The sequence below is a fragment of the Pleurodeles waltl genome, chromosome 6, assembly GCF_031143425.1.
Source record: "Pleurodeles waltl isolate 20211129_DDA chromosome 6, aPleWal1.hap1.20221129, whole genome shotgun sequence".
Taxonomy (NCBI): Eukaryota; Metazoa; Chordata; class Amphibia; order Caudata; family Salamandridae; genus Pleurodeles; species Pleurodeles waltl.
Window position 1 is genome coordinate 1640799932 of NC_090445.1, and position 14298 is coordinate 1640814229.

Here is a 14298-nt window from a genome sequence, read left to right on the forward strand (position 1 = left end):
ACTTATGGGCCCACCATTTGAACCTATGCACTCATGTCAAATGTAATTCTTAACATGGAAGGTTGCCTTCCTAGTCGCAGTTACATCATTGCGAAGGGTCAATGAAATTCAAGCTTTCACTATTGAAGAACCGTTCATACAACTATACACAAACATGAAGTCGTACTAAGAACTAACCCTAAATTTCTTCCAAAAGTTGTATCACCTTTTCATATCAAACAAACAGTGGAACTACCAGTCTTCTTCCCACAGCCAGATTCTGTGGCAGAAAGAGCTCTTCATACATCAGACATTAAGAGCACTAATGTACTACAAGATAGAACAAAACCATTCTGAAAAACTAAACAGCTGTTTGTAGCCTTTCAAAAGCCTCATACTGGTAACCCCATTTCAAAACCAGGATTAGCAAGATGGATAGTAAGATGCATCCAAACATGCTACGTTAAACCCAAAAGACAACTCTTAGTTACTCCTAAAGCACATTCCACAAGGAAGAAATGTGCTACAATGGCTTTTTTAGGAAACGTACCAATGGCTGAAATATGTAAAGCAGCTACTTGGTCAACGCCACATACATTTACTAAACACAATTGTGTAGATGTTTTAGCAACACAGCAAGCCACAGTAGGTCAAGCTGTACTCTGAGCATTATTTCAAACAACTTCAACTCCAACAGGCTAACCACAGCTTTTATGGGAGGACTAACTGCTTTGTAGTCTATGCACAGCATGTGTATCTGCAGCTACACATGCCATTGAACAGAAAATGTCACTTACCCAGTGCACATCTGTTTGTGGCATGTTCCACTGCAGATTCACATGCACCCTCCCACCTCCCTGGCAGCCTGTAGTTGTTTAAGTTAACAACATTTGTACATACGTACATATATATATTTTCATTCGTTGACGTGTTGCTGCAGATACACATGCTTTGCATAAGTCCGCCATCTAGTGTTGAGCTCGGAGTGTTACAAGTTGTTTTTTTCTTTGAAGAAGCTTTTTCGAGTCACAAGATCGAATGATGACTCCTCTCGGTGATAGTGCACATGGGCATCGAGTCCTTTGTTAAATTGTTTTCTTTCCGCCATCTGGTTCGGACCTGTTCCCTCTCGCTCTGGTAGATCTCGGTTCGGTATTATCTGAACTTCTTTATGTTTTCTCTAAATGTTGGTATCATTTTTCAATCACGTTTTCGGACTACACTTGATCCGATTTGCAGCGTTGCGATCGATTAAACACCCTTTCGGGTGACCGTGCCCTTCTCGGGCCTACTTCGACACAGGCTGATGGATCGGACTCCGTTTCACTTTTGTCCTCGGTGCCATGCCAAGTTCCCCTACACCGAACAACACTCAGTGTGCAACCTCTGCCTCGCTCCCAATCACAAGGAGAAAACCTGTGAGGCGTGTTGATCCTTTCTCCCCAAGAAAACTCTGCAGGATCGAAGAGCGCCTCGGTTAGAGATGGCATCCAAGTTGACCAAACAAATGCCTGACATTTTCGGTGAGGAGCAAGCGCAGACTGCAATTTCCATTGCAGATTCTCATTCTGACCGTGACTCCGATGGGGACAGCCAAGTGATTCCAGCGTGAGTACGCCAGCCCCTTCCCATCACCAAAAAACAGCCAAAAAGTCATTGCAACTGGTCTTTTGTCCCACACTGCTTGCCGGCCATAGTCGGACCGGAAAGATACATCTCTACGACCAGCCCTCGGGTTCGACATCAAAAAAGTCCAAAATGTATTTGGTGTCGACCGAACAGCGTTCCACACCTGTTTCAGGATCGACTCGAAGAGTGGCGGCTTCCACCTCGGAGCCAAAACACCTAACATCTATTTCGGAGCCGAAAAAGCTTCTATCAGTTTTAGTTGACATTCTCAGGCCGATTAAAACAATTGGTCTACAAGCTTTCGGAGCTCAATCGTGTGGGCAAGAAATATGCTCCAACTGCAGAAGAATTAGACGTTTGACCCATACTTGAAGTGATGGATGATAAACAGCACAAAATCCAAATCCATAAGGATACTGAAAGGATTATTGCTTCTCCTCCTTCCTTAATTAAAAGGTAACTATCTTTCCAAGATACTTTGAAAGCTGGACCTTCACCTGTCAAGATTTTCAAACACAAGGAGAAACCAAAAGCAGTACATCAGCCTTTACCACCACATTCTCCTTTGCTTCCCACTTCTCCACCACCTGGTACTCCACCACCTACAGTTTTCATCAATCCTGTTTCCTCACATGGGTGACAATCCTTACAATGTAGACCCATGGGATTTGTATGACCTAGACCCTATTCCATCTAATGATCCTGATGTACACCCCACCAGGCCATCTCCTCTCCACCTGAAGACACCACGGCTTATAATCAGGTCATTGCTAGGGCAGCTGCATATCACAATGCGCAGTTGCACTTAGATTCCATAGAGGATTAATTTTTTATTTAACACACTATCCTCTACACACAGAGTACCAATGCTCCCAGGCATGCTTAAACAGGCAGATGACCTAGTTAAAGAGCCAGTAAAGGCTAGGGTACTTACACCAAGGGTGGACAAAAAATACAAAGCTGCACCATGAGATCCACTTCATCACACAACAACTGCCCCCCGATTCTATTGCTGTTAGTGCAGCAAGGAAAAAGGGCAAATAGTCACAAAAGCAGGGACAATAATATTGCTCCAGAGGGTCTTTCAGAGGATCCTACAGAAGAAACAACTTAAGGGGTACAGGAAAATGCACTGCCACAAGAGGTGCCCCCACTTCATCAAAACAGTGATTCTCTCCACAACCCCACACAATGTACATCTCCTGTGGGAGGAAGACTGGAACATTTCTACCATCAGTGTCACAACATAACATCCGATCAATTATCCACAATGGTTATTGCCTAGAACTTATCTCTGCTCCACCAAACATTCCCCCTTGCTTGCACAGGCTTTCTCTAGAACACCTCATTTTGTTAAAACAAGAATAACAATCACTGCTACGCAAAGTTGAAAGTAGAGATCGTACCCATACCTCAACGAGGGACAGGGGTATATTCTCTATACTTCCTCATACCAAAAAAGGATGGTACTCTCAGACCAGTCCTGGATCTCAGACCACTCAATCAGTACATTCTCTCAGAGCATTTCTACTTGGTCACTCTTCAGGATGTCATTCCCTTATTACAAAAACAGGACTACATGATCGCATTAGCTCTAAAAGATGCTTACTTCCATATTCCCATACATCCAGCACATCGCAAATACTTAAGATTTGTGCACTACCAATTCAAACTGCTACCTTTTGGAGTAACAGCACCAAGGCTATTCACAAAATGTCTAGCAGTGGTTGCAGCATACCTCAGAGGGCAACATATACATGTATTTCCCTATCTGGACGACTGGCTCATAAAAGCCAGCAACATTCAAACTTGTCAACAGCATACACAATCAATACCCTACACAGTCTAGGGTTCACAACCAATTACCAAAAATCTCATCTGCAACCAGTGCAAATACAACCATATCTGGGAGCAATTCTCAACACTCAGTCAGCGTTGGCTTACCCAAATCCACAGAGAATTCAAGCTTTCTACAATCTCATATCTCGGCTACAATACAATCAAACCTACACAGTAAGGTTTATCATGAAACTGTTGGAAATTATGGCATCGTGCATAGCAATAGTACCCAATGCACGTCTAAACATGAGACCCCTATAACAGTGTCTTTCACAACAATGGTCTCAGGCACAGGGTCATCTTCCCGATCTAGTGTTGTTGGACCGCAAGACTTACAACTCTCTGCAATGGTGGAATTACACCAACTTTGCAAAAGGGCAGCTATTTCAGGACCCTTTGCCACAGACCATAATCACCACTGATGCCTCAATGACAGATTGGGGAGCCCATCTCAACAATCTTACTATACAGGGAGAATGGGACTCAATCCAGCAAACCACAGATCACACACAAAACAGTGTTAATGACGACAGACAACATAACAATGTCTTATTTGCAAAAACAGTAGCGGGACATTCATCTCAATTGTCCCTTCTAGCAAAGACAATTTGGATTTGGGCAATTCACAATCGCATTCAACTACTAGCAGAGTATATCGCAGGGATACACAGCCAACTAGCGGACCTCTTAAGCAGTGTGCAGCAACAAATACACGAATGGGAAATTCACCCACAAGTGATTCAACAGTACTTTTGCATGTGGGGAACTCCACACACAGACCTCTTCGCAACAAGTGAAAACGCAAAATGCCCAAACGTCGTATCCAGGTACCCACACCCTCGATCCAAGGGCAATGCTCTATGGATCAATTGGTCAGGGATATTTGCTTATGCTTTTCCCCCTCTCCCACTAATTCCATTCCCGGTCAACAAGATCCATCACACTTCCCTCGCTATGATACTCATAGCTCCCAGGTGGGCACGTCAATACTGGTACACAACACTGTTGGATCTATCTGTAGTACCACATCACAAGCTCCCAAACAGACCAGACCTATTGACTCAAAACAAAGGTCAGATCAGGCATCCCAATCCCAGTGTGCTCAGCCTAGCGATTTGGCTCCTGAAGTCAGAGTTTGGATATCTGCAGCTTCCATCAGAATGTATGGACATTCTAAAAGAAGCGCGTAAACAAACAAATAGACAGTGCTATGCAGCGAAATGGAAACTTTTTATATATTACTGTTAACCCAAAAACATTGATCCACTTAAAGCATCAGTACAGGATATTGTTTATTTGCTTTACTTACAAAAAGCAAATCTTGCATATTCATCTCTTAAAATACATTTAATAGCAATATCAGCCTACCTCCAAAACAGACCGCATACTTCTTGGTTTAGAATTCCTGTCATAAAAGCTTTCATGGAAGGCCTTAAAAGAGTTATTCCAACTAGAGCACCACCAGCTCCTGCCTGGAATCTTAACATTGTGCTCTCAAGGCTTGTGTCCACCATTTGAACCCATGCATTCTTGCACTCTTCAGTTGCTCTCATGGAAAGTTGATTTCCTGTTAGCAATCACTTCCTTAAGGAGATTTACTGAAATTCAAGCATTCATGTTAGAAGAACCTTTCTTCCAAATTCACAAACACAAAATAGTACTTCGGACAAATCCAAAATTCCTACCCAAAGTGGTTTCACCATTTCACATCAATCAGTCAGTGGAATTGCCAGTCTTTCCACAGCCGGATTCAGTTGCTGAAAGAGCTCTTCACACTCTTGATGTTAAGAGCTCTCATGTATTATATAGACAGAACATAAGATTTCAGAAAATCTGAACAAATTCTTGCTGCTTTTCAGCAGCCTTATAAGGGTAATCCTATTCCAAAATGGGGATTAGCCAGATGGACAGTAAAGTGTATTCAAACTTGCTATCTTAAAGCTAAAAGGCAATTATTAGTTACTCTTAAAGCCCATTCTGCTAGGAAAAAAAGGAACTTCAATGGCATTCTTAGGAAATATACCAATGGCAGACATGCAAAGCAGCCACATGGTCCACAGCACACACATTTACTAAACACTACTGTGTGGACGTGCTATCTCGCCAAGTAAATGTTGGTCAAGCAGTGCTTAAAACACTTATTTCAATTTCAAACTACTCCAACAGGCTAGCCACTGCATATTTTAGGAGGGGGACAGCTTTTCAGTCTATGCAAAGCATGTGTATTTGCAGCTACACATACCATCTAACGGAAACTATCACTTAACTAGTAGACATCTGTTCGTGGCATGTAGTGCTGCAGATTCAAATGCGCCCTCCCTCTGCCCTCTCCCTCTCCCTCTGCCCTGGAAGCCTGTAGCCGTTGTAGTAATTTCTTTATATAAACATGTATATACATTGCATGGACATCTTTTTTCACTATATATTTGTACATATACATTTCTTCACTCTGTACTTTTCCCTCCTGCGGGAAAACAATCTAACAAAGGACTCGATGCCCATGTGCACTGTCACCGAGAGGAGTCGTCACCGATCTCATGACTCGAAAAAGCTTCTTCGAAGAAAAACAACCTGTAACACTCCGAGCCCAACACTAGATGGCAGACTTATGCAAATCATGTGAATCTGCAGCACGACATGCCACGAACAGATGTGCACTGGGTAAGTGACATTTTCCATATATGTGTGTATGTGTGTGTATATGTATATACTTTTGTGTGTATATATATGTGTGTATATTATATTGATATATATTGATATATATATATATATATATATATATATATATATATATATAGTGTGTATATAATGTTTTTCAGTTTTTTTTGTCTGGGGGGCAGATAAAATTGTAGACTGGCCAGCCCTTCTGCAGTTTAGCTCTCTTTGCTACAGCCATGTATTCTTGACTTTGGTATGAATCTTATATGAAGAATGAATGTAGCTGGGAATACTGTAGAAAAGGCCAACGGGATGGTTCACCAGTTGCTCTCCAAATCTGCACACATCCTCTGATGAGAACATTTACTTTTGATGTTTATTTCTACCTGCAGAATCCTCACCTGTAAAATAATCTCAGGCATCGGACTGAGTCCGGAAACTTCAAAGCTCTCAATGTGTTAATAGGAATTGCTGGCTTCGTATTAACACTGGAAGTGCTGTCTGATGACAGCAACAAAGCCATATGGTGCTCACCATAGTGCAACATCAGTTCTTTTTTTTCCTCGCCTTCAGTGTGGATTTGAAGCACACTTTCTCCAGAGTCTTGAGCTTTCCTTGCAAACAATTTCATCACAGTGCAGTAATCTGTCTTCTCCAAAGCGCTCTGGCTTTAAGCCATTTAGGGAGAGTGAGGGTCAGAATTTCAACACAGACCCTCATACCATCTGCATTTGGTGGCTGCTGTTGGGCATAAATCGAGATCCTGCATCTCATGCCTTACCATGCATCCTTCCGTGATCAAGGATAGGGAGGCCAAGCTATTCATGTCCCAGGCCTGGGATGACAGGTGGAACTGCCATCCCTCAGGCACACTCTCCAGGTCACCTTCTCACTATTTAGGTTCAGTTAGTTGTGGTGAAGCCAAGGTATCCTCCTCTAAGCAGCCCATTAGGTCAGCTGGATACAGCCTCGGAGGCACGTGGATCTCGATGTGCACTATCACTGACATTCTTGGATTCTTCAATGCTGGTCCCTGGCATTCCTGAACTGCGGGACATCGACTCCCTCATTTCCCGAATTCTCAGCACTGAGTTTGCACCCAGCAGCATCCCTTAAAGCAATGTTGTCCATCTTTGACTAAGTAATGGTTGCATCTGGAGTGCCCACAAGCCTGTAGTGCTGTATGAGCCACCTAATTTTATGCCTCCGATCCCAACCCTGTTTGGCTCCGGGCCCTCCGCACCTGCAAATGTTTCAGCTTCCATCACCCCCACACTGAGATGCAGTGCTCCACAATGGCCATAGCTGTGGCTGGCCCCACTGCAGAAAACACTGACCCCACCCCCTCCAGCGCAGGGCAAGTGTCATTGGTGCTCAGCTGGTTACCCTGCACGTGCAAGTCATTAGGGATGAACAGAATTCATTGCACCACATGCCTGTCCTGACTCAGCAAATTCTGTAGAGAATGCCTTGGGTCCTTCAGTAATGGTTTGCCACCATTCCTTGCTTTGCACATCAGACTTCTCAACAGATCAGATATCCATGCCACGCTTTTAGATCTTTGTTTTTATGGTGTACGTCTGTTTGGTGACAAAGTGGATGCTGATTTGGAGCAATTCAAGGTTGGTAAGGCCACAGGCAGGTCATTGGATCTGCAGAATCCCCAGCTTCCAAAAGATTAGACAGTTTCCTTTCAAGGATTTTTGAGAGTTTTTTTCTCTGGCAGAACCAGTTCATGCAGTCTAAGCACAGCAGACCCCTAAATCCTCTTGAGAGGCCCTTCAGAGGTAGAGTGAGGCAAAGGCAGTGGATGTTTCCGGCAAGTGTCTTCCTCCTCCACTGCACCACTTGGAAAGCAGGTCTAGTTTGCTTCTGCAAGCCCACGTGGAACTGATGGGGGGGGCTCTGTCTTTCTACCAGCCTTGAAGGCCATTACTTTTGACCAGTCGGTCCTTCAAATAATAGAAAGTTGGATATATCCTACCTTTCCCTCACGCTCCACCTTCCACAGATCCACCACCCTCTTCCTTTCTGCATGACCACCTTTCCATTCTCTTGAAAGGAGCTGTGGAATTAGTACCAGAGTAGAAGATTGGGCAAGGACAGTACTCCCATTATTTCCTTGTTCTCAGGAAGGACAGCGATCTAAGTCTGATCCTAGACCTCAGTGACTTGAATTGTTTTCCTAATGAAGGAGAAATTAAAGATGCTGATCCCAGCCCAGGCTTTGCTGGCACTGAAAGCACGAGACTGCATTGTGTCTCGACCAACACGATGTACAATTTCACATCCTGCTTGTCTTTTTGGTTGCCCTCTTAGAAGTTCTCTTTTTTTGGTTGGTTGCTCACATTACTTATCGTCACGCATGCATGTTGGCATATGAGGGCCTGTGCAGGCAGTGTTTCCAGCACAGGTGGGACCTGTTGCAAACTAGTGTGGTCTTTTCAAACGCAAAAGCAGATGCAGCTTGGTCGGAGAATGAGTTGAACCCTTTGGTTTCCCTCCATTTGTGGCCACAGTAGTGACAGATGCATCCACTCTTGGGGGGGGAACTTGTCTGAAGAATCTGGAGATTAGAGGCATTCGGCCTCAAAAGAGCAGATGCTTCATAGCCTCCTGCTAGAACAGCAGGCAATTCAGCTTGCACTCATGGCTTTCCTCCCCTCTGTCCAAAGACAGCCTGCTCAGATCTTGGCACACAACACATCTGCAATGTGGTATGCAGACAAGCAGGTGGAGTGGGGTCTCAACTCCTTTGCCTGCAAACTTTGAGCCTGTGGTGTTGGACGCACTGCCAGAGGATCTGTTTAACAGCCAGTCACCTGGCAGTGTCTCTGAATGTCAGATTAGACCGTCTAAGCAGACGTGCTGTTGCTGATCACTAGTGACATCTTCTACCGGAAATAGCCTAGAATGTCTTTGCCTAGTGGAGCACTCTTCAGTTGGACTAGTTGGAGTGTGCTCATGGCCAACAGTTCTGTGCCCTCAATTTTGTCTTGAGGGGAGTCTTAGAAAACATGTTTCAGTTGAAGTGGAACATTTAGTTGCATTTCATGTTTAACCCATATCCTTGATTCCTCAAGTCCTGATGAGTATTTGCCTGGGCTAGCCCATTTGATTCTGATATCCTCAGTTTGGTCAGGAAGGGTCTGGTATGCAAATCTCCAAAGCTTATCACTATGGACTCTGCTCTTTATGCCATTCGGACTGGACCTTCTCTCCCTGTCGGGGAAATGATACTGCACCCAATCTCCAAGGCCTCCACTCTTGTGTCTTAAGGTTGAGCATGGACATTTAAGGTCCTTTCTCCTGCTACCAGGGCTTGTGGACTCCACAAAATCGGTTTATGCTGGAAGGTGAAACAGTTTTATGACACTGCTGATAACAACATGGATCCCTTACAGTCCCAGTTGTCACAAACTCTTCAGTAAAAGCTCTCTCCACATCAAAGAGGATGTGCGATTGGCACAATCAAGGGGGGTTTTGCTGCACTGTTGGTGTTCTTTGCCTTCAGATTAGTGTTCTTTGTTCAAACCTCATAATGTGATACGGTTCCGCAAATGGTTGATCAACGCGTACCTGCCAACTTCTTTTGCTATGCCCCAGTGAGACCTTAATTTTCTTTTGACGTTTTTCATGGGATTAGCGTTTGAGCCACTTAACAGTTGTCAGTTATGCTAATTGACCATGAAAACTGAGTTCTTATCGGCAATTACTTTGGCGTGTAAGGCAGTGGGTTACGAGCCCTAAATGCCTGCCTGCCATTTACTTCCTTTTTCCTTGACAAATTGGTGTTGTAAACCAAGGCTGCTTTCCTTCCTAAATTGGTGGGACCTTTTCATTTAGGCAAGTCTATCATTCTACCAACCTTTTCCCTGGCTCTATCCCACCAATGAGGAGGCTTCACTGGTTGGATCCTAGCCAGATGGTCAGCTTCTGCGTAGCCAAACTAACGTGTCTGGATGGCCAGCTTTTCATTGGCTAGTGTGATTCTAAGAAATTACTGCATCTAAGAGGGTTATGGTGCAGTGGTTTATCTATCATCAACATTTATGCTCTTGCAAAGGAGATGCCCCTTAGGGAATATGGCTCGTTTCCCCCACCAGAGCCAAATCATTATCCTCCTCACTTGCTAGAGTTCCTATTGCAGACAGCTGCAAGGCATTTATGTGAATGTTCCTCCTCACTTTCACCAAGCATTACTGCCTGGATTCTGAAATGCGTAAGGATGGCTACTTTGCCAGGTCACTCTTGAAGGACTTCCTCATTTAACCCATCAACCCTCCTCCTGCGAACGATACTGCTTGAGAATCTATTCTACCAGTGAGGAATCTGCAGGTAGAAGTGTCCCTTACAAGAAAAGTTATTATCTGTTTTGACTATCTTTCTGTTGGATATTCTGTCTACCTGCAGATTCCACAACGATCCCCTCATTAATAAGGGAAAGCTTAATAAGATCCTAATTACCAGTTGGATGTTGCACTGATGATTGTCGATGAAAGTTCATCCGATCGCCTCGAAGGCTTGGAATAAAATGATGGTAATTGATGTTGAGCCGAGGTAGGTGATATATGGCTTCAGTGTTGTATCAGACATCACTTCCTGCATTGATAGGAAGCCAGCGCCCCCTGCTGACGTCTCCAGAGCTTTGAAGTTGCCTAATCCAGTCTGACGCCTGGGATTATTCTATAGATGAGGAATATGGAGTTAGATGGAGTATCTGTAAGAAAGATAGTTACCGCAGGTAAGTAACTTTTTTTTTATTCTGTACAGAAGTGCTATTACCGTTTATACCATTAGTGCATCTGATTAGTATTAAGGAGGAGGGCTGAGAGACTTTGAATACTAAAGTGTCTTTGATGCATAACACGAGTCCTTCCTCTTCTATAAGAATTGCACACATTTGGGTAGTGTTAAGGAAAAATATTTCATATTTTTTGCTGTATCTATTTAGTTTCTTGCGAGTGGTGACGGAGTAACTCCTTTACTTTTCTGTGTACCACAATTCGATTTTTTTTTTTTTAAATACTTAAGTGTAATAGTTGTGGTGATGCCTTAGTATACATTTATTAGGCCTAAATAATCACTACTTGGTATGCTATATTTTGTTTAGGCACCTTAATTTGAGCGTGAGGCCTAGGCCATTACCATCATTGGTAAGAAGTGGAGTTCCAGAAGCACTAAGAGGGGAGGTTTGGCAGCTGCTAGCAGGATGTCACAACAATGACGATCTGGTAGAAAAGTACCGAATCCTGATCACAAAGGTGAGAAAAGCGTTTTTTTATGGCTGTTAAAAACTCAAGTGAATTAGTCCTTATCCAGTGTTTTTTGTATATTGTACACCTCATTATTTTCTCACAGCTTTGCATAGTAGCATTTTGTTTCACTTTAGTTAACTTTTTTCATTAGTCTTGTGCTTATTGGTGATATTTAAATTTTGATTGACAAAACAAGTCCATCTTATTAAGTGGATAGTACAGAGGGCATTTTTAAAAATAACAGTCAAAGATTTGAAGAAAAAAAAAAAACTCGAATGTCAGCATAAAAATATTTACTAGAAACAAGACAAATTTTACACAGTCAGAAGAAATAAAAATGAAGCAGTTTTTAAGAGTTGAATCTAGATGCCTAATTCTTCTACAGTCTTTAGATATGTTGATTGAGAGGTTGAGACATCCCCAAGCAGCTGTAGAGAAGACAGGTAAATAACTTACTAGGATAAAGGCACGTAAACTTCCTTCAGAGTCGGATTGAATTGTCCAGGGTACAGTCTCCTTCTAGAATGGCTTCTCTAGTCCTCTTACCAGATTTGCCCTCTCCCCCACCAACACCACCTCATCTGCTTCTTTCTCCTCAGCCACCTACGAAGTCTCCTCTATCTCCACATCCACCACCAGTAATTCCATAATAGGTCTAAATCTACCTTAATATCCTTTAAGTAGCCCACCAGCCATATCAAACATGCATGCTAGGAGATCCAGTACATTATGCAGCTTGTCTTGACACTGCTCAGCGGATCGTTCCAACTATTTTCTAAATCTCCGTGCAGTTTAAATAAAAATGTAATCCTCTCTGGGTCTAGAGATAAGTCGAGCATATTTTCTCATGGGTCATGAGGCAGGAATAATCTGCCCTTGTATCACTATCCACCTTCTTTTTAAGGGATTCGTAATAGATTCTTTTATATACTGGCTTGCATGATCCATCAGCCACCAATTTGCACTTCTTGGGTGCTGAATATCCGTCAGACAGAAAAGTAAACTGCCCTTAGGGAGTCTTGTGCTCTTTTTAAGAACGACATCCAGTGATCCTCTTTGCTGAACAAAATTAGCATTTATATCCAGGATGTACTCATGAATTTCATTGCCATCACCCAACCCATTGAAATGCTCAGTTTTCCTCTTCATTACGATTCATTTGGTAGTCCTTTGTGCCGCTTGGTACACCTTTTCTGTTTGTCCAGCTATGGGCATATTTGCCTCTAAAAACGATAATAAACTCCTCCTACATCAGGACTAGCTGGTCAACTGACACCTTTTTTTCTTTCATTTCAGTCTCATTCTGGTCACCAAAAGACTAGTATTACTCCTCTGATCTTAATTTCCTCTTTTTTTTGCAAAATCTCTTCTAGTACTTCCTTTATAAATTCCTTTATTTCCTTTTGTAACAGTCTTTTCTTCAGATTATCCTAAACCTTGTTGGGGTCTGCAGTACTAAAGCATTCCAAGTCTGATATTTCTGTGATAAATTGCACAGACTGTGAAATGCGTCATAATTGATTGGCATCTGCTAGTCATTTTTGATATCTCTGCTCTAAGTCTGTGCAACGTTTAACTTACCATGGAAAACCTAAGTCAAACATGGCCACTCACTCCTGCAAGACCCAACCAAGCTTTAACAATTGCAGTGCGTTTCTCTCACGTTACGACAATCGCTGGGCCTTGAGGATTTCATGCACACTTCCGTGAGTGCCCTGAGGCAGCCCTTTTGCCCGAGGCTGCTCCATTCGTTATAGGGGAAGGTCTGCCCACTGCTTCACCTCTCAACCATTCATGTATCAGAATTCAGCCGAACAGCAGTTGAGCACGACTCCCATTTTCTTTCCAAATGGTAAGCAATGTACTTGATTGATTTGGCAGACTCTAAATGAGGAATCTCTTAAAAAACAAAAAGCTGTAAGTGTACACAATTAAGGACACATTCGTTTTTAAAAAAAACTAAAAAAACTAACCCTTAGAGGTTCCTGATTGAAATAACCACGCATGTTCAATAAATTGGAATGCTCTGCTGCTTCAGATACCGTGGTACACAATCTCCCTTAAAAAAAACCTAAATAAAATAAATCAAGATAATAATGCTAAACTCCACTTGAATAAATTGTCAAATGGGGAAAATAGTGGTTGGAATGAAAATATACTCATCTGCAGAGAAGTACCATAACAAAGAACGATTCATTAATTTGCAGTTTATGTAGTGGTGGTCTGAGTCCATTTTAGTTCTGTTATGCATTAAGTGTTGTTGTGTTCTGTTAAGTCTTGCAGTGAGGTGGAATTAAAGATTCTGAATGCAAAATGTTGTTAGCCTCAGATCTTATAATAAAATCAAGATAGTTGCAATGGGTCTCGGAGGTAAGGAGTGGGAGCCCCAAGAATAGTTTTTCCTCGAGGATGATGGTTGCTGAAGGACACTTTAGCTAATTCAGAATATTTGAATGTCCCAAGGTGAAAAGGAACACTGGTCTGTCCAGTGCAGTGTGTTAGTACAGAAGCATGAATGGTGTGCAGCACCTTGCAGCCCGTTTTCAGTATGTCTTGTGTCCTATGAATGTCCTGTAGTGGATTTGTTTAATCAAGTATCTGTTTGGTATGAAAAATCTAAATAATTCTCTTTATCTAAATAAGCACTTAAAATAATGTCTTTCTGCATATTATAAGAAATATTCAGCCCAATACAATCTGGAGTACTGTTCACTCTTGCATCTTGTAAATTTATGGATACTTTTCACTTGAAGTAATCGCTTGCAAGAGTGCATTTTTTCTAGGCAGTCTGTCTGCCTGGATGGCCTGTGTACTCTTGCCGTTTCGGCACCTCTTGCTTTTTAATGTGTTTTGCAGCAGAAACGTGTGGATGTGCAGCTCTCCCATTAGGTCACCACATCTGACCATTGCAAGCAGTGAAAGTGCCCGATATAGG

General features: G+C 42.7%; 1 protein-coding gene across 3 annotated transcripts in view; it reads left to right on the forward strand.

Moving 5' to 3' along the window:
- The window catches only part of RABGAP1 (RAB GTPase activating protein 1), an 885283-nt gene that overhangs the window by 329236 nt on the left and 541749 nt on the right, over positions 1 to 14298 (forward strand). For all 3 annotated transcript variants that reach the window (XM_069241548.1, XM_069241547.1, XM_069241549.1), the window contains one exon: positions 11219 to 11369. In XM_069241548.1, the coding sequence (XP_069097649.1) occupies positions 11219 to 11369 (151 nt within the window). The remainder of the gene's footprint in view (positions 1 to 11218; positions 11370 to 14298) is intronic.